This window comes from Labrus mixtus, chromosome 3 (assembly GCF_963584025.1).
Source record: "Labrus mixtus chromosome 3, fLabMix1.1, whole genome shotgun sequence".
NCBI classification, from domain to species: Eukaryota; Metazoa; Chordata; class Actinopteri; order Labriformes; family Labridae; genus Labrus; species Labrus mixtus.
The window spans coordinates 31,547,354-31,568,786 of NC_083614.1; the positions used below are offsets into that span (position 1 = coordinate 31,547,354).

General features: G+C 39.0%; 1 protein-coding gene across 1 annotated transcript; it reads right to left on the bottom strand.

Moving 5' to 3' along the window:
- Positions 1–1,099: 1,099 nt before the first annotated feature.
- lurap1 (leucine rich adaptor protein 1) lies at positions 1,100–17,814 on the bottom strand. The gene is made up of 2 exons (XM_061034980.1): positions 17,321–17,814; positions 1,100–2,480 (listed from the first exon to the last, which is right to left on the bottom strand). The coding sequence occupies exons 1-2, from the start codon at positions 17,531–17,533 to the stop codon at positions 1,629–1,631; spliced, it is 1,065 nt and encodes a 354-aa protein (XP_060890963.1). The 5' UTR covers positions 17,534–17,814; the 3' UTR covers positions 1,100–1,628.
- Positions 17,815–21,433: the final 3,619 nt, after the last annotated feature.

Genomic DNA, 21,433 nt, shown 5'->3' on the forward strand with positions numbered 1-21,433 from the left:
AGACACAAATGCTAACAGTGGTTACATTAATTCTCAATAAGCAAACTTTTACTGATCTCATGACACTGTTTTGTTTTTTTCACATCCTCTACTTTTTTTCATGCCCACAAAATTTCACAAAATGATCTTTAACTACAGGTGTGTTCACATTGGAAAACCTCAAAAAACCAATGCCATTGGATTCTTACACCGATGTACAAAGAACTCTTTAGCATCTGAATGAGCGACCTAGCCTTTTAACTGACTCCAATATAAACCGAGAGCGTGCCACAGCCCTATGTTCCCACAGCCCTATGTTCCCACAGCCCTATGTTCCCACATTTCCTTTTTCATAAATTTGTATCAGTTACCCTAACCCTACCCTGTGGGAACATAGGGCCTAATTTTGAGAAAATTCTTAGAAATGTGGGAACTTAGGGCTGACCCCTATACACCAATTGGCAAAAATGACACAGTTAAAAATATTTGAGGGCCACCCAGCACATGGGAAGTCAGATAAAATATCATAAAGGGCGACAACATTGGGGTTGTTGGGTTGGTAGTAAATTACGGACTTACCCAGAACACCAGAGTTACAGTGATACAGTTACTGTCTTTTTTTGAAGATTTTTTTTACCCATTAAATGTCAGTAAGTTCCACAGTGTAAACCCTCTTTTTGAAAGGCTTTTGCTCTGAAAGGGACGCAGATGCTAAAAGGGTATCATGTACGTCAAATGGGTGTGACAAAGCATTGGTATTTGAGGACTTGCGAAAGGAACTTGTTAGTAATATTGTTTTGCTTATTTTAAATATACTTTTTTAAGCACAGTAATACTGTCAACACCGTAAACGTTTGATTAATTTGTCTAGGTAAAAGGGTTCATACAATACATTTAGCTTGTGGCTTAAACAAATCGGGTTGATGGGGGGATACTTTGGATTTCCACTAACTTCAAGATAGAAAATGGCCAAATTTAGACCAATCAGTGCTGTTAGTAGTCACCAAATGTAGTGATGATTGTAGAGATATTTGAGGAGATCCAAGAGCAGTACTCTTCAAGGAGGGGGGTCAGACATCTTCACTGTGCCATGGTTTTATTGTGTGTTGAGGATTTTTAGTTTTTGGAAATTAGTGTCTGGACTAAAAGGTAAAATTATAACTCACATCTACTAATTCACATATTGTTTATTTAATGTGTCAAGCAGTCCAAAATCATGCTTCAGCTCTCTGTCAGATCATCTCACTGTGCTGTAGAAAAGGAAAGGAAAGAAAAGGTATGAAAGAATAAGAAGGAAAATCAGGAGATGCCAAAAAAAGGCCCTGAGAAAAAGTATGACAGGTTTTTTGAAAGACATTTTCCTAGCTTTGTTAGAGGCAGCCCTGTTTGGCTTGATATGGTCAAAATCCTGTTATGTGCATCCACCTTAAAATACTGACATCAATGTTTCATAGAGTTAGTGCAGTCACAGGAGGGAACACAAGGTGACAAAAAAAACGTATTTCAAACCCAGTGTGGTTCATCACAGAAAGCCTCACTATGTGCATTTCAAAACAGCAGTTTGTTCTTCATCTCTACTTCAGAGCCCTGGTGTTTGATTATAAGGAGAGGCTGTTGAATAGTGGCTCTCCCTCTGTTATTATCCTTTTTCACAAAAATGTAACGTCTTCTTGCGACTGCACCCAGCGCCAGTGTGCGTCGTACTCCAGATGCATTTTGCCATTCATCTTGCAAGTATCCAGGTCGATCTTTCCGTTTTTGTACGGTTTGAGTTTGGGGCTTGGATTGGTTCCCAGTTTCTCCTTGAGGCTGGGGCGGGTTGGTTTGCCAGTTTGCATGGTTGGTTTCTCCAGGACGCCATTGACCTTAACGCCTTGTGTCTGGGTGTTGCCCTTAGAAACAGGGCTTCCTTTGCTGGTCTCTGCAGCCTTGGTCCACACTGGAGTGTCTTGCTTGGGGCCTTCCGACTTGGCTTGGAAAGAGCCGATTGGTGGTTTAACCATTCCATTCCCACTGATGGCATTGGGAACACCAGTCCCTATCCCACCATTCACCTCAGTCCCATTTTCAACTACAGTTCCACCTTCAGTAGACCGAGTCCCATTTCCAGCCCCAGTGCCGGACCTACCGACTACCCCAGCTGTTGTGACCATGGCCCCTGTGCGGCCCCCAACGTTAGCCTCTGAGACCAGCGGTGTGGTCGAGCAGATGACCGACTCCGAGCTGGATGGGCAGTACTCATCCATGTCATCCGCCAGGGTATCCAGGTAGCTGCCAATGGAGATGTTGTCTAGTTTGTCGTTGGGGTCCTGCAGGCTGCTCCAGGAGCCCCTCCAGGAGGTGTCGGGGCCCTCGCCCAGGCTGTACTGACTGCTGGTGAGGCTGCTGCAACGGCTCGTCAGGGTGCTACGCTCTTCCATCAGCCATTTCACAGCCTCGATGCCTTCATGGACCGCAAGCAACTGCTGCAAGATCTTCACGTCCACAGAGCGCAAGTGAGCCTGCAGGGGAGAAAGAAGGAGATATGGAAATATTTATTAAAGTCTTTATATGTGATTTTTCACACTTAAATATAATATAAATCAAGTATACCCTCTGAAAATAACTCTGTGAGTCATGACTGTCCACAATGGGTGTAACACCCGAGTCCCACTGTCTGTGATGTTTTCAGAGTTTTCAGAGTCCTATCTTCAGTTTGTTTACATCGCCCGGACGGCAGCTGACTCCTCCCCTCGTATATAAAAGTTGTTTAATTGAGGGACTAGAGAAAAGAAGAATAACATACTGTACTCACTGCTTAACTGTGTTTCTAGATCACGCTCATTTCAGGTAAATTTACATGCAGTGTGAAGATACGAGCATAATAAAGATCGCTAGCATTAGCATGCTAACACAACAATGCAGCACAAGTTGTTTTGGTTTCATGCTGGTGCTCAAGGGCGACATCTGCTGGATCAAAAAATCACATATAAAGCCTTTAAGAGACAAGGAAGTAGAGATAGTCAGATCGATTTCTCCCTTCTTAATTGCACTGGGATGTTGTTGTTTGAATCACTACATGACAAAGTAACTGTAAGTAGTCGATTTTTTGGGAGCTTCTAAACTTTTAGCAATGTATTCACAAGCATACTCGCCCAATACCACATCTTATGCAGTACTGGAGGCTGATACAACTCTGCAAAAATGTTCCAACTTAATGGTATACTTAATCATATATATATTGGTTATTTTTATTTTGTTCACATTCTGATAGTTTGCAGTTTGTAAAACAGAAAAACACAATATATGACCGCCACACAAACTGTGAACCAAGAGAACAACCAGGACTCTTCAGATATTTATTTTAAGCATCCAGCTTTGGCTCCACCATCATATTGTTACTAAGCCTTTGCAGATTACCATAATTGGAAGTAAAGTATAACAAATGCTGGCAGGTTAAGAATACACTGCATCCAGTGTGGAAACAAGTAAGGTGATGATGAAGGTAGAAGGCTAAGAGATGGATATAAAAGGATCGAGAAAGAGGAACAAACTGAGTTGATGTTAAGAGTGAATTAAGATGTTCAAAACAGGGAAATAACTAAATGGACTTCACAACACTAGCTTTAGAATGATTGAATTTAGGACAGTGTAAAATCTGAAAATACAACCAAGGGAAACTGTAATCAAAATTGTATCAATGATGTCATTTGACATAACAGATAGTCATGCTTATTCAGAAGTAACAGCCACTTGTAACTCTAAAGTAATATGTGTGTGTATGTGGGTAAAGCTAAATGATGAATAAGAGGAAAAAAGAAGGCTGCGGTCATGGAAAATTCCTCCCCAGAATACATTAGCAGAGGTCTGCGGTGAGGTGCCGGGGCCAGGAGGTGATATATGGCACCCACATTCAAACCTCGGCCACTCTCCTTAGCAGATAACCAGCTTCTCTCTAAGCTTAAGATTTAAGTCCTTTAGTATCTCTTTTCACCTCCACACCAATTAATTCTTTCTTTATTACTTTTTCTGTCCGTCTGTCACCGTGCTCTCTGTCAGTATTTCTGTCTCTCTGAAGGCCACAGCAGTTTTTTTTTTCTTGTTGTTTTATTTCTCATAAACTTTTTTATATGTCTGTCTTTTGTTCCCACATAATTAAGGCCTCTTTCTGGTTTCAAGCACAATTAGGCAAAACAACTTTATATTTTTTGCATATCATATGAAATCTGTTGTTAAATCAGAAATACACATTGGAAAAATAAAAGTTTTACACACGTGGGAAGCACAGTATTTGTGATAAAAGTTAATAACATGAAAAATGTATTTATGGTGAATATTATAGAAAAATGAATAGAACTAAGAAACTAAATTAAAGCCATGTTTTTATAAATATTAAACTACAAATCTGTTAACAGAGCTTTATTAAATTACCTTTACTTGTCTTTCTTTGCTTTATTCAGATTTGTACTTCATAATGCCTCATTAACCAGCCATCATTAACATTTTCTTTTTGAAGAACTGATGTCCTGAATTCAAAAATGTAGAAAAGAGCATAAAGTGCACCCTTAGATTATTAAGGCTGTTGCATTATTGACTGATTGGTACTGGCTTAAGTCTAAAAATTCATAATATAATAATAAGGTCCTTTTATGTTCTCAGTAAAACCTAAATCTGTAAATGAACTTGTAAGTATTGCCGTCAGATACATTTATTGGAAATACTTACTTACTTTAAAATACCCTTAAATTGTTCTTAAAGCTAGCAGCTGAGTGTATGTACTTAGTGTTGCATCATTGGGTTTCCATATAGCTGAATTTATTGTGTTTTTTAACAAAATGAAATATATTGTGAAATATCAGAGATTATTCAAAACATGCCCCGTTAGAATAAAATCATAGTCAATGTTAGAAAGCTTAACTTTTATAAAAAGACAATAGACTGTGTTAGGGGTGACAGCTGTTAGGGGCTGTGTAAACAAAAAGCAGTCCTACCAGTGTTAGGTAGAAGTGAAGGGATATTAAGGGACTAAGACCTTTGGTCTCTGACCTCATTGAGACTTCATATACCTTTGTTATTTTCTATAAGGTCCACACAACACTTCAGGTTTATGTCAATAAAGCATTGGGGAGGAACGTATTGATTCCATCCATCTGCCAGGTCATTTATCTCTTGGTCCTGCATAATATTAACCTCTCCAGTGGAGAGATGCGTCCTTATAGATTTAGTTTATAAAGGTTTTCTGTTTTGAGCATCGATGCTGCTTAAAACACCTACAGAAAAGAAAAACAGTTTGTCCAAATGTGGAATTCTTCAGTCTGAAAGAAAACACTAGAAAGTAATACACTCTCCCATCATCTCTATCCAGCGCTGGAGGCTGACCTTTGTTTAAACACTCCACCATTAAAGACAACAAGCACTGCTGGTTGTAGGGTGAAAAAGCTTTATAAATCTAGCCATATCCTATTCACCCACTCTCCACTTCCCACTATCTGACTCTGATCAATATCTGGTTTGTAACTATCTATGCAGAATCTCTGTTTAAATATGGGTTTGTTCCTGTTATTTTCTGCCAAACACAAAATCCATGTTGAATTTTTCAGTTGTCATCACAGCTTATATTGGCCTACAGTAAATAACTGTAACACTGTCACTCAGCCTGATAGCTGTATTGTTTAAATGGGTTGTTTCTGTGACTTTGATTAATTTGCATGAATTAAAAATAACCAGAAATCTAAACCCTGACAACTTCATTCCTAACCCCAACCCTTGGCAAACTTTAACATAAGCAACACTTGGACACATGGATAAGCTTGGTTAACCAAAGAAGGTCATCACAAGGTTTTAAAAAACATTTTCTTTTTCAGACTTCACCCTGACAGTCCACGCTTGAACTTCCATCTGCTGTATGTTTTTAGATATGATCCTTAAAGTCTTTATATGTGATTTTTCACACTTACAGTAAATGTAGAAATCAAGTATATCCTCTGAAAATAACTCTGTGAGTCATGACTGTCTACAATGGGTGTAACACCCGAGTCCCACTGTCTGTGATGTTTTCAGAGTTTTCAGAGTCCTATCTTCAGTTTGTTTACATCGCCCGGATGGCCGGCTGACTCCTCCCCTCGTGTATAAAAGTTGTTTAATTGAGGGACTAGAGAAAAGAAGAATAACATACTGTACTCACTGCTTAACTGTGTTTCTAGATCACGCTCATTTCAGGTAAATTTACATGCAGTGTGAAGATACGAGCATAATAAAGATCGCTAGCATTAGCATGCTAACACAACAATGCACCGCGAGTTGTTTTGGTTTCATGCTGGTGCTCAAGGGCGACATCTGCTGGATCAAAAAATCGCATATAAAGCCTTTAAACCTCACCTTTTGACAAAATGACAGAACAGTAGAACTTGTTTACAAGAAAATGGTCTTTAGTCACACAGTACGCCGTAAAGAGAGATACAAAATCTAATATGTGTAGACTTCTCATATCTCATTTATCCATGTCTACTGTACGTGAGACATACATGAATGCATACATCATGGGGTAACAGGAAGGCAAAACCAGACAAAGAGGAGGAAACCCAAGATCCAACAACCACAACTTTCATTTGGCTGTAAACCCGCTGACATCCTAGGGCACAGTCAGACATGTGGGGGTGGGGTTCAGGTTTGAGGTTTTGAGGTTTCCGGCTGGCAGAGGACTGGGTGAACTAATGAGGGTGACAGTAAAAGTAGCTCCATGCCTGTCAGCGCTGAGGTGGCACAATGCTAACGAAGCTGAGCGTTTCACCACTCTGTGCTCGCTCTGCTGCTGAGCTGGGCCCCTCTGACAAGATTAGATCCACTAAAGTCACGGTACCTCTCACACCTCAGTGTTTTATGGATTTTTGTGGAAAGGCTGTATTTATCTTCATGTTCTCTTTTAAAGAAAAAAACAACAGGCCTCCTGTACAAACAGATATTTTGACCTCATGTTTATGTCTTTATCACGTAACAGTGCCTATGGTGTCTCACTTTTAGTTTAGTTGGGGGAAGAAATATGAAAAATCGTTTTTTTTAACTGACAAGGAAAACTTAGCTGTTCTGTACATCTCCCTCATAGACTGTATACAATAAGGACCTAGTCTCAGTGACTTCAACCATTGTTTGTTTTAAGCGTAGTTGTGAAGGATGGGCAAAGAGACCATCAAACGCTGTAACCATTTGGTCTTGTCCTATATAATGTCACATGTTTTGGGTATTAGTCGGAAGTAATATGCAGCTTGAAGAATTCTCCCTGGGCTTTTCAGTATTTCTTTTTTTTCCGGACATTTCATAAACCATATGATCAATGAAATCATTGACAAATATTTGACCGACTAATAAGTAGTTTCAGCTCTTAATGCAGATAGTTTTACTGCAAAAATGTATCCTGGCATGAAGCTAGTGCATGTTATAAATCATCATCAAATCGAAATGCAAATTGTGCTTCATAGTTTTTGGCATTGAATTAAGAATGCTAATCCTTGTGCCAACACTTGGCATGCATACCAAATGCATTATGTGTCTGCTATCTTTCTTTCATCTCCACTATTGCTTTTTCTTCCATACCGATAACAGCTTTTAGAATACTCGCAATAGAGAGCATCCAAATTTAAAGGGTCAAAGGTTTTCATCTGTCGTCCTTCAGTATGAGGGCAGGAAGTGGACTCTGAAGCCTTGGGAACCGAAACACCATCAATCATGTTTGACTCATTTTTGTGCCGTTAGTACACAGCCAAACAGATTTTTTGCTGCTCAGGCTTGACGCCAAGCAGCTCCTGGCTGATCCATAGGATCCTGGAAATCTAATTTTCTGCCTGTTATATTTGGTTTAGTACAGCTTGTGCATGCACTGTAAACAATATACAGCCTAAATATCATGCTTTATGTAAAGCAAACCTGCTGGCTTAGTTAGTATTTGCATGGTTCAGGATTTTCCTACATACAGTAACATCACTTCCTTATCTATAGCAGCCTTTCTATTTTTACATAGCATACCAAGTTTTTAAATTATTTTTTAAAGATAAATATCATTATTAATGTAAATATAACTAATATAAATAATAAAATACACATTTAAGTCTCACAAATCAACCTGTTTATCAGTAATCAAATCAGATGAGATGGAATATATAACAGTGGATCATCTGCATAAAAAAGTTTTCTCTATCTTTCTCTGCTTCTTTAACCACTTTGTTTTGGAATTCCATAAAGCAAACAATTTATTACTGTAATTTAAAAAATGGCCTTAGAATGTTGTTGTCATTTTCTGTGTGTTTGAGCATGTGTAGCTGGGATTTAAGAAAAGTATTGCACTGAATCCAGACAACACTTCAGTGAGCTCCTCTAAATCTGAGAATTAAACGGGTGTTTAAAACCCCTGATTCTGACTGACCTATTTCTACTTCTTTGATTGCAGAAGAGACAAGTAAGACCGAGAACGTGCCACAACTCCCAAACACAGGCAGTACCTTAGACAGCTTCAAACTGGAAAAACAAGAGCTCATTGTTGGAAAGTTTACTATATTTAGTTTTCTGTTGAATATGTTTTTTCTGGGACATTTTGTCTGGAACATTATTCATGCCAAACTTTTGGCAAAGCAAACTCATTCTTGGTGTTTTGGATTGAATGTTTGGACCTAAAATCTCTGTTTGATCCAGGCAGCTTGGGCTACATCTGATGCACATTTCTTACTCATTTCAGTTAAAAACTCTCAAGTGACTGTTGGTTTTAAACATGCACTGTAATTGATCTGCATTCCAATTAAAACCATGAGAATAAATTGCAAATAAATAACAAATTCTAATTGGAGATGTGCTGTCCAATTGGTGCATTGTTAGCTGCATTGTGTTGAACCTTTCGTGGTGAAGAGGGAGCTTGGGTTTACCTCTAAATCTACTAATCAACCCTTGTCCATGGTCATGCAACAGTATTCATTGGGTTTCCTCCTGAGGTTGGCCAGGCTCAGCTGTAGATAGAGGCCAAGCAGCTCAGATATCCAGAGGGAGCCTGGATTCAAGCATTGCTCATGCACATCAGAAGGCGCCAGTTAAGGTAATTTGGACATCTATTTAGGAAGTCTCCTGGGCAGCCTAATTTGGAATTCTTTTTCAGCATGTCCAACTTGGGTTGACACTGAACTCATTTAGGCATTTAATACCTAAGTTTGTCATAGGAACACCTCAAGATTACTCTGAGAGGAACAGAAAAATATTGCTGGGAAGGACTTCTGGAATACTTTGCTCTGTATCATGAATTTATACACATTTTATGAAACACTACTTTGCGATCACACCCCATTTTGAAATAAAACATAACACAATACTGGCGTTAATCATTAGGAGTCATTGAAGTTTAGATCTACAACAATAATATCATTAGCTTGTTTGAAACCAATCATGGCTGACCACTCTTGCATCTTTCCCCAGCTGTCTTTGTTGGGGGACTTAACTCAACTATCATGGCCTGAAATGACTGCAACAGGAAAATCCAGCGTTTGATACATTTAGAATCTTTCTTAAAGTCAGAGGACCAGATTTCCCTCATCACTGTAAAATGCTAAATTAAGCAGCAAGTGGCTCCAGATCGTTGATGGACGGCTTGCCTGAACAACTTGATTGAAATTGAAAATCATCTTGTCTCTGCATTTCCAATCAAATGTTGACAAACTGAGAGAATACTTCACAGATACAGTACATTGTGATGTTTTCTGCTCAGCTGGAGCATGGTTGGTGACGCAGACAGACTTGTCTCCCATGTGGTAAAAACTGCCTCTCAATGTCACACAGCAACTGAACAGACTGCTGAATCACTGCCAGCAGGGACAGCTCAAACACACACTCAATCTCTCCTGCAGCAGCTAAATAAACCCCCTGTTTATCTGCAAACTCTCTCTCCCTCTCTCTCCCTCTCTCTCCCTCTCTCTCTCTCTTTCTCTCTCCCTCCCTCATGTCCCCTGGTGTCACTGTCTGTCATTTCACCTTCACATCGAGCTCTGGCCCTATGCAAACATACGGCGTCCTTGCAGAGGCCCTACAGACTGGATACACAGCAGAAGGTCACCCATGTCTCTCCGTGAACCTCCAACAGCTCCATCTGTCTCTGTTCTCCTTTGAATGCTCGCTTCAATATCAGCCCTCTTTGTAGTCTCTCTATCTTTTTTGTATCTGGCTGATCAAAGCATTGTTGCATCTATTTTTCTTCCCTCTGTAGCTGTATTTTTGTATTCTTATTTTGGATGTTACTGCACAGTGCAAGTAAGACCAAATGAAACAGTTTTTGCTAAAGACCACCTGCTATTGCAAATAAAAAAAAACGAAAGAAAAAACATTACGTTTCCAGCTTTCAACTTGGCACTTGTATTGCACCTCATAATTTCTACCTAGTACCATCTATTCTTTGGACAGTAGTTTTAACACATAAGTGACAACATATTATAATGAAGAAGAAAATGTCATGCTCATATTGTTAATGTTTTCCAGCGGTGCAATTAAATAATCCTATTCTTCAGGTGTTAGGAAATATAAACGCATCCAAATGAGTCAAAGGGGAAATTTAAAGTGGTAAAAGAAACAATCCTTTTCTGAGAAATGTCTTCAATATTTGAAACAACAATATGTTCATTAAGAACCGTATCGCCCTCTGGATTAAATCTACTTCCTTCAATGTGTGCTTGTAGTATCTTCAGCATTATTCATTGTATTTTGGAGTTATGGTCGGACACTTCAGCATTGGGTAAAGATTAAGGCTTTGGTTAATTATTGCAAAAGTCACTTGAAGCACAAGACTGGACCAACATATAAATGCTCAACCAAAACCACATTTACTGTGCTCTGTATGCCCATATTCAACTACACCCTCTTTACATCGTGTAAAGCTGTTAAAAAAAAAACACAACACTCTCTTTGCTTGTATAAAATCATGTCTGAATCCAGCTGCAATTACTGAAGATGCAGCCTAAGTCGTTTGGCAATGATTCAATTTGACACACTCCTGAGGAGATAGCCAGCAGACAGACAGTGATAGATCACTGAGATTAAACGTAGATTTTGAATCCCTGCTCAGCTCTGCCCTCAAAAGCTGACTTTGCAATGTCACCGGTCAGCCCAGAGGTGGACGAAGGGGAATCAGAGAGACAGGGGAAAACATCATGGACAAAAGCATAGCTCCAAGAAATAACTTCCCCTAACTCCCGGCTTTACCATCAGCTGCTTATTTAATTAAATTAAAGATTTGAACCATTGTGAAAAAAGTGTTTCCTATCACCAAATGCCCAAAAGAAAAGGCATTGTTTGCTCCAAGGCATGGCTAATGTTAAAAACCTCCAGACTTTCACTTAACCCTCATGCATCACTATGGACATTTTTGTCCATTTGGTCAAATGTTACCTCTTCATCTGACCATCATTTTGTCTGTTAGTTCATATGGCAAAGAAAGACTCTCTCAAATTTTTGAATGCACATTTTAACTTTTTAACAGATCAATAGAACACTGGGAAACATTATTATTAAGTCACTAAGGACAAAAATGTCCACTTCCAAAAAACTTTTTTTTTTTTAAATGCCAGAATCATGTAATCAAACTGGCATTTAAAGGGTTAAATTCCTGATAATTACTCAATATTTGATATTTTTGAGCAGGGCTGAAGTTGTTTAAGAGATTTATGCAGAAAAAAGTAGAAAACAATATCAATCTTTTCTATTTTTATAGCAGTTTTTGTAAATTGGACATTTTCACCCTCCATTGTCCAAACAGGGAACTACATTTTAAATCTGATGCTACACAAAAACTAACAATGCATCAAAGTCAATATTTTGGATAATCTTTGACATATCAAAGACTGAAAAAAATCCCCCAGCCACCAAATATTTGTTTTATGGAAAATAACTAATTTTTGTGTTTTTTTCTTAAATAACAACAGTGACATCAAGTAATCAAACTGGCATTTAAAGGGTTAAATTCCTAAAAATTATTGAATGTTTGGTAGTTTTGAGCAGGGCTGAAGTTGTTTAAGAGATGTGTGCAGAAAAAAGTAGAAAAAAATATAAATCTGTTCTATTTTTATAGCAGTTTTTTGGCATGGACATTTTTGTCCTTAGTGACTTAAGAGGGTAGTAAATGAAAGTGATGCCTGAGGGTTGAACTATATGCAAAAGGAAAAACATTGTACAGCATGATGTCATTGGGACAGATGATTCTGTTTTATGTGTGTTAAATTAACGTCAGACTTACAGGCTGTTTTTTTTGTTTGTTTCAGTCTAACCTACACTGTAAAGAGATGCAGACTGACATCCTGTTTTTCCTGACAGTTAACAAGAAGCAGATCCACATTTCATTACTACTGCTGACAGTGTCAACATGACACACACACCCATCGTAGCCAGATGCTATCGCTCACCATCACCATGCTGTGCAGTTACAGACACAGAAGATTAACAGATGACTGTGCAACACAAATACACAAATACACACAGACAAGCAAATACACAGAACAAGTGATAAAAGAAGCAGATATTAGACCTTTCCTTCAAATGAAGTGTGTGTGGATAAAGAGCCTCAAAAGTATTACAGTAAATACTAAGAATCCAATAATAAGAAAACAGATTCAAAGACGCTGTCAGATGAAATGTGTGTGTGAGTGTGTGTGTGTGTGTGTGTGTGTGTGTGTGTGTGTGTGTGTGAGTGTGCAATTGTACATGTGAGCCTTTCCTTTTTACTGAGCAAACACGTGTAACTGCACATCTTACTAAGCAGATTTCTGATGAGAGTGCAGCGCTCAGAGCTCTTCTTCTGCACTCCCATTACAGCCTCCCACTCTCATAGATGAATAGAAAACACACACACACACACACACACAGATGTAACACACACACACACACACACACAGATGTAACACACACACAGATGTAACACACACACACACACTCACAGAGACAGTCTCCCTCCAGTTAGGAAGTGGCTCTTCATCACTTCACATCACTCTCAGTCCTCCTTTCTTTGCAGCAGACCTGATTAAAGCTGTTAAAAGGAATCAGTCTGGCCCTCTGCTCTCCACATGTACAGAAACTCTCTGAATGCAAACTGGATACTTTGGTCAACCTCACACTAAGGAGATGAGACATGTCTGCACATTATTGCAGCACATTTTCCAATAACATTCTTTCAGTTTAAATTAAAAAAAAAAACTAGGAGAAAATATTTAACCTGGTATTTAATTTACTTAGCCATCTTTTTTTTTTTTTAATATCTTGCACGATACCATCGGTGTGATTGATTTAATTACACAAAAAGACGACTAAGCTGCTAATAAACTCAACGGTTACAGCGATGCACGCAGCAGCCCTATTGGAATCTGACCTCGGGCTACTGAAGATTCTCAGAGTTTCCAAGTCAGAATTCCGACTTCAGGGGGCGTTCCTGATGACGTATCAGACCGGAAACTCAGAATTTCAGACTTCTGAGATCAAATGGAATGCAGCATCACTCTGGAGTTAAACTACAGCCACCAACAGGCCTCTGAAAATAGATAAACAGCAGCCCAAACTAAACTTCTGCAGCCACACCCGTGGGTATCAATGATCACAGGTGGACGAGGCTAATGCTGGTTGTAAACTGCCAGATAGCTGCTGACCTTGTTGGGTCGCAAAACACATTAAACATCTTCACAATGGAAACCCACACCCATAGTGAAAACCCAATAACAAGAAGTTTACAGAAATATGAATAACAATTAAATTAGATTTACATTTTATATGATTACTAACCATTTTTTAAAGGCACCAAATGAAAAAAGATTAGAAGTCTAGTGTGGATTTGAGGTTTCAGAGACTCTATAACACACATGTAAAGTCTTAAGCCTGGCTCACACGGTGCCATTTATCCCCGATTGTATAAAAGTCGGGGTGGCATGTCAGCTCACACTGTACGACTGAATTGTTTACGACGCCCGACCAGACCTTGAGATTGACGTGCTCGCACTGTACGAGTGAAATCGGGAAGGAGCGTTGACAATTGTTAATAAAGTTCCATTTGAAAACTTCAAAAGACGACGGTTGGTGAAAGAGAAGGAAGTGGAAGTTGTTGTAGGATATAGAAAAGTTGATACAATCGTAGATATATGGACGATAAGTTTCAGAAAAGTGCTGCACTGATGATCTGTACAGAAAAGTTAAAAAAAACAAAAAAAAACGCCGGGTTGCGTCCTGCCGCTGGTTGTCATGACTACAGTCCTCCCTTGTCTCTCGTGATTATATTGTAGTCACACACAACTCCAAATGTTTGAAATAAATCGGGGCGTCGTTAAGATTGGATCTTTGTACCGCTCGCACTACAAGATAATCTGAGCAGAGAATCGGGTCCGAGCAGCCTCGAGTCGGGAGCGACCCTGAGATTGTCGGGAAGAATCGGAGCTCAAATCTGAACCGATTATCCTGCAGAGTGAGCCGGACTTTAGTGGGAAAGCAGTTTGTCGAAGAAAATTCTTTCAGGAAGTGATATGAAGCAATCGATTCATTCTTTAGTCATGTAGTTCCACACCATAACTAAAGGTGTCTCAGGATAGTTTAAAAAAAAAAAAAAAGCAGGTCTGGAACGTACCCTGTTATATTATTTATAGAGACCCAACTTGTATCAACAATGATTGAGCACTTTGCAACATTTGGCAACAGTGGCCAGAAAAAGAAAACATCATTTTGAAGAGGCAGGAAGCTGGAGCAGGAGCAGCTGCTTATTGTTAGTTTGCTTAAACTGCCCATGCTTCTATAATCATGAGTGACTCATTTATTTAGATTTATTTTTTGTTCTTTTTGTGCCTTTATCAGAGAGATAGGACAGTGGATAGAGTCGGAAATGAGCCACAGGTCGGACTCAAACCCGGGACGCCCGCCTGAAGGACTACAGCCTCCATACATGGGGCGGGTGCACTAACCACTGCGCCAGCACACCCAAACGTTTCTATTCTTAACTGTCTGATAATGTGTTTTGGCTGTTTAGATCTAACTCGTGTATTTTGGATTGACTCTCTTGTTTTTGGGGATTTCTTGTTGACAGTGAGCCGTACATGTCATAACCAGAGAGAATGTATGACACAAATGATCACAGAGAGGGAAACTAACTGTGGGGTGTTTCATTATTGTTACAAACCTCTACAGTTTGGAGGAGGCAGGGTTCTTGTAAACAAAAAACAAAGAGGGGTATTTGGACTGAACTAACCATAGAAAATACTCTAAACTATTCAAATAAAGAAAAAAAACATGGCGGCACAAAGTACAACTTTGGATAACAGTTTGTAAGTCCACATGTGAAAATTATTTATTATTTGAAAAACAAATAACAGCCTTCAAATGATACCTTTGACAGCACTGATGTTTTCAATGAATAACACAGAAACGTGCACGTCTCAGTAATAAAGCAAAAGAGTGAACTCAAGCAGTAGGTGATAAAAGCTGCACATCTGTATGACTGCTGTATTATTTATTTTTATTTATTTATTTAACCTTTATGTAACCAGGATGGTCCCATTGAGATTAAAAAAACTATTTTTCAAGGGAGACCTGGCCGAGACAGGCAGCAGCAAAAAACACAAAGTTACAGATGGAAATAAAAAAGAGAGACAAAGTACGATTTACAAAACACAACATTTTGGATTAAAATAGAAAAACCATCTATGAGTCATATCTGGGAATCAGTCGTTCAAACAGCCGAGCTAAAACATTGACATCCTACAGAATCTGCTTCCATGTCTTTTGTTTTAGATTTAAAAAACATTTAAGGACACCTTGCGCTCCTTGAGCTTTAAGTCATTCTGCAACAGATTCCAGTCTGAGGGTGCAGAGTACCCAAAAGCCCTTTTCCCCAATTTCTGTCCGAGCGTTTTGGGACAGAGAGCATGAAGAGGTCCTGAGAACGCAAAGAATAATGTCCGGTACTTCTCTGCATGATAAAAAACACACAGATAGAGAGGAAGCAGACCAAGAATTGCCTTATAGACAAAGGTGTATGAGCCTACGGGTCGCCAAAGCGGGCCATCCAACCCGAGAGTACAACTCACAATGGTGAGTCAGAGCTCTACAATTTGTAATGAACCTGAAGGACGCATGGTAGGCAGTATCAACCATGTGGAGACGCTGACACTGAGTTGTGATTTGAGAGGTGACCAAATGACGGACAATAAATCAATCATGTGTGTAGAAGGGCTTTTGTGGTCAACACGTACCCTATTAACCACAGCCATCTGCTCTGCTATGGTGATGAGCAGCTTCATTAACTACTGAGTATATATTAAGAGCCCCAGAGATTAGAGCCAAAAGTTAAAGACCAATAAAAAGGGGGGACATTTTTATAGATTATGAATATGGCAGCCAATGTCACAGGAATTTAAAAAATGATTATCGGTTCTCTTTTGTTATTCACTGTGCGTCTGTGTCCCAGTCTGTTTCCTTGTCTCGATCCCATTTTCTTGACCCATCCAGTCGAGGCAGAAGGCTGTTCACCGATGAGTCTGGTTCTGCCTGTTCAAACAAACTATCTCCTATCACTTCCTATTTCTTGCTCATGGTGGTTCGACGTTGGGTCACTGGATATAAGGTAACATAAATTAGATTGGGCTGGTTTTTATGTAAAGTGTCACAAGTGAGATGTAGTTGTTCATGTATGGAGTGTATCTTGCAGAGTTTAGAGGTTGTATTGATTAGCTATAGATTTATAATATATAACATTTCAGCACAGTCTTGAGGTTTGTTGTACAATAAGTTGCAAGAAATTGCAGGAGAAAAAAACGAATAGCTTTGAACTGATTTTGGAAATGTAAATACATAAAAACTGTCCAGTGTTTTCAACTTTTACAGGTCTGAACCATTTCACTCATTCTCTAGTGAGGGTGTCATCTCTACAGTAAATGCACAACATACAGCACGTTAACTAAGGCTTAAATGTTGATATTATTCTTATTTTTCTACAAGTACACTTGCTGGTCATCATGGTTAATGTAGATGTTGAATTAAATACATTTGATCTATCTCTATATCTTTCTTAGAGGTTCAACAATTTTGTGAAACTAGCCTACGTACATCTTAAAACAGCCAATAACTAGCCTATGTTTTATTTTATTTCATATTGTGTGTTGTTAAATAATATATATATCCTGGAGTAATGTAGTATCATAATGTCGAGCTGTGTGCATAAATTTAACCATAAGAGTTTAAAAACTGATCTGATAGACGCACAACTGGTCAGCATGTCAGATTGTGTTGCCTTCTGTTCAGAGAATCTCTCCCACTGATTCCTCTTGTTTTGAAGGATCAGGCATTCATTCACACACAGGGCGACAAAACGCACTCTTACCATCTCCATCTTCAGTTTCCTGATCTTTTCATCCAGACTCTTCTTCCCCGTCTCCTTACTGGTTTCGTGCGCGGTGGCCAGCTTGGCTTCTCCCCGGAGAGTGGACGCCTCCTCCCGCATCCACCTGAGCAAACCCTCGGGGGTCTTCCGGCCAATTTTCACCTCTATGTCTTTCAGATCCGGGATGGTCTCTGTGGCCGTGCCTTCATCCATCGCGCTTTGATTGTTTACTCCTTGAAAAAAAAAAATCCGCAGGACACACGATTACGTCCTCCTTGTTTGTTGTAAAGTGTGACTTCCTATAGGCTGGTGTAGCATCCTCTGTGACTTCAGCTGAGAGAGCAAAACAAATCTGACAGCATCAACACAACAACGTGTTGTTCCTCCAGCAGGATAATGTTACATTATTGTTTTGTTCTAGCTGGATTAACATCTGTTTTAAAATCTAAAACAACTCAAAACTGTTTAAAAAATATATATATAGATTTTAATTGGCGTGGCTTTTCCCCCGGAGCTCACACCCCGGTGTCCAGAGTCCAGTGTCCGCCGTGTGGTCGCTGCAGGCCGGGGAAGGCTGCTGTGTCTGCTCGGTGATCCCTACACGGAGCTACATTGCGCAGATTCCACCTGCATGATGACAGCGACCAGCAGCAGCCGCAGAGTGAGAGAGGAGACTTCAGACCGTGAAGTACAACACAGTAAGGTCATACAGCTTCCGGTAGAACTTTCAAAATAAAATAAACCGACAGGAACACCATGGGTTTAGCATTGCAGACTACAATTGATTTTTATTTTATAATAATTTAACTAGGTAATTATTTAAGCCTTAGCAGAATACATTTTGAATTTATTTTTCCAATGTTAAATAAATTTTATTTTCTTAAATATTTTTTTCCAATATTAAATAAATATGCCTATGAAATAAATAAATACATACATATATGATAATACAATAAAAGTCCCTGGAAATAAATACATTTAGACCTACTCCTTTTAAAATAGAACCCTTTTTAATCATTTATTAACTATATTGAGTCATTTATATAGCCTATTTGTATTTAATTATATTAAATAATTAATGTAATTATATATTCATTGCCTCATTTATTTATTTCAGGCATAAATAAAAAAATTAAATAATAGCCATATTAATTAATTTTGTAGGAAAATGTATTCATTTATGTATTTATTTCATAGCATATTTATGTATTTATGTATTTATTTAATATTGAATAAAAAGTTGTCTCTCGTAAAAGTATTTTAAAGTCTGTCTTCGGGCGGCTGTGGCTAAGTTGGTAGAGTCATCGTCTCTCAACTGGAAGATGGCAAGGGTTTGATCCCCAGTCCCTGCAACAACATGTCAGATGTGTCCTTGGGCTAGACACCCCGAATTGCTCCCTCTGCTCCGTCTGCAGTATGAATGCGTTTGAATGCACTGTAAAAACAAAAAGTCACAATAACATACAATTCTAAGTTAGTTCTACTTCAAGTCTATGAAAATGTTGTGTTAATAGTGTTTAAATATTTCTGTTAGAAAATTAAATCAGGTGTATGATGAGTATATTTCCCCCTTCATATCCCCTTATGGCATAGTAGAGAAGGTATTTAAGCATTTCTAAACAAATGTAAATCTGTAGGCCTATTATGTTATCCTCAAGCGCTCAGTGAAGAACTGACAAGCTCACAACAAGCTAGAGCCGATTAAAAGTGAATAAAGAGCAAACCTTTTGTTGGACAAATTAAGATAATTGAAGACATGACATAGGGCTCTGGATAGTTGTGATGATTTCTTTTAGCATTTTTTGACACTAAAGGGTTAATTGATAATAAAAGTATTTGGCCGATAAGTGGATAATGGAATAACAAATACTTGCAGCCCTGTAAGAAGGTTTTTTTTTTTAAACCCAAGATGTTTATTGATGTTTATTTTTGTAATGATTTATAACATACAGTTAGTCATGATTTTTTAAATGTGCTCTCATAAGACTTCCAGAAAATGTTGTGCACTTAACATAATATGTTAATTACACACAGAGACTGAACAAAGAGACATTGATGAGTGTAATCTGCAGTCAGAGAGAGAGACTCTGCAGAGCTGAAGAGTTGCTTTTCATGCGAGCACTCACTCCGAGAGAAGCTGACTAAGAATGAAAAGACAGTCGTAGTCACCGGTGATGAAGTGGCTTAGAAAGGTCCAGTGTGAGCACTAATCAAATGCACAAGTGTGTCTCAGTGGAGTAAAGGATAAAGAGGGGAGTGTGTAACCAAAAAAAAGGGGGGAAGGACATCAGCATTAAATACCAATTTGTTAAAAGCATGATTCAGGATCTGAAGTGGATTAAGGAGGTCTCACTTTTTTTTGATAAGGCATGAGAGCCACTGAGCCAGAGAGAGGCTTCTTTCCCTTCAGTTCTCAACCTCACAGTTTAATAATAATCATTAAATCCTCTTTTTAATAATGCTTTGAGCCACTTTTTACAACCAGATATTGAACATTTAACAAAAGGCATTAACAACTGAGGCGAGTTAAGCCGAGCGAGAGTAGATATAGGAAGGTATAAAGTCTGGATTAATGAGCTTTACTGTGATCCTATGATCTTTTGTGTTCAGTGTCACATCTTGTGAGGGGCCCCGATATTTCCCAGCCATGCGCCTGTCAATGTAGCTAAATGTACAATTTCTGTAGAGAAACGTTTCAGACATCTTTGATGCTGCCAGGTGGGCCATCTTTGCTCTCATCCAACCAGAAATGAAGACGGACCCCGCTATGTTGAAATAGGTCAAAAAGGGGTTAGCTTGTAGCAAAAAAGGACCATTTTCATAATGTGGGACACTTATCCTAATCCTGCTTTACAGGGGGGGGGGGGGGCTGTAAAGGCCACAGGGATTATTAGAGGTCACCGTCTTCCCCGTAAAAACCTTTTGTTGTTGTCATTTGGTGGCTGAGATGAAAAATCTATTGAAAATGATCAAAATGCTTCTGAAATTCTGTCTTCAGCTTCAAGGCTGCAGAGTCATCTAAACAAACATCTGTAATCATTGTGTTACCACGCAATCAACTTGCCATCCAGCATCGCCGCCATGGCAACAGTTTTCGAGAGAGAGCAGAGAATTTTCTGTACACCCACATCATGGTTAGAAATTGAAAAAGCTGCCCACGAGGAGGCAAATGTTGTAGCTGAACACACATTACGAAACACACTCTGGGTGTAGGTCTATGTCTCGTGTGTATCAGAGGCAGCTGAGGTGGTTTAGCACTGCTCACCGAGGCATTTGTGTGTGTGGGTTTTTGCATGTTCGCTTCAGGTGATGCAGTTTCTAGCCACATTTTTTAAAAGTGTGATGTTTGTGAGTGCATGCCCTCTCGCTGACCCGCTGAGAGATCTGTGAGATGTGGGTTCACTGCTGCCAGCTGGGCTCTTTTCCTGCCCACTCTTTCCTTTTTCCTGCAGGACTCACTCTTCTCTCCTGCAAAGTTTACAAGGTCATGTTCTCCTCTGAACTGAGTCATAATTTACAGTAACTGTTTTGACTTCTTAATGTCTTTAGGGGATCTTTTTGAGGACTCAATGGGGTCATTTCTGTATGAATAAAACAAGACAAATGTGCCCTTTTTGCATCCCTATAGTAGCTCATGCATGGCTGATTACTCCCTAGGCTGCCTTCTAGTGGAGAAAACTGGCTAAAGCACACTTCAGTGTATCCTTGCAGTGGAGAAAACCTGATAACATATCTTACATTTTCAGTGAATGAAATGTATAAAAGTGCCCTCTATAAGTCACATTTTGATAAATTGTGATGAAGTGCTTACAGATTTTGACTTTTCATTGGAGAAAATATGATAGAGTGCCCTCTACAGGGTATAGCCTACTATTTGAAAAGGTCAAAGAAGTGACCAACAAGTGGGGAAAATGTGGTCAATTATTAAGTGTTTTTAGTTTTTTTTGAGTGCCTGTAAGGATGCCTTCTCATTTGGGGGAAAAAATATAAAGATGTTCTTCCAGGTGAGAAGCTATGATGAGGTTCTTTAAAGGGTGCTTGACAATCAGAGAGAATATATTTGAAGCGCCCTCCTACACTACTGAGTGGCAAACAAATCATAAAATGTCTCTC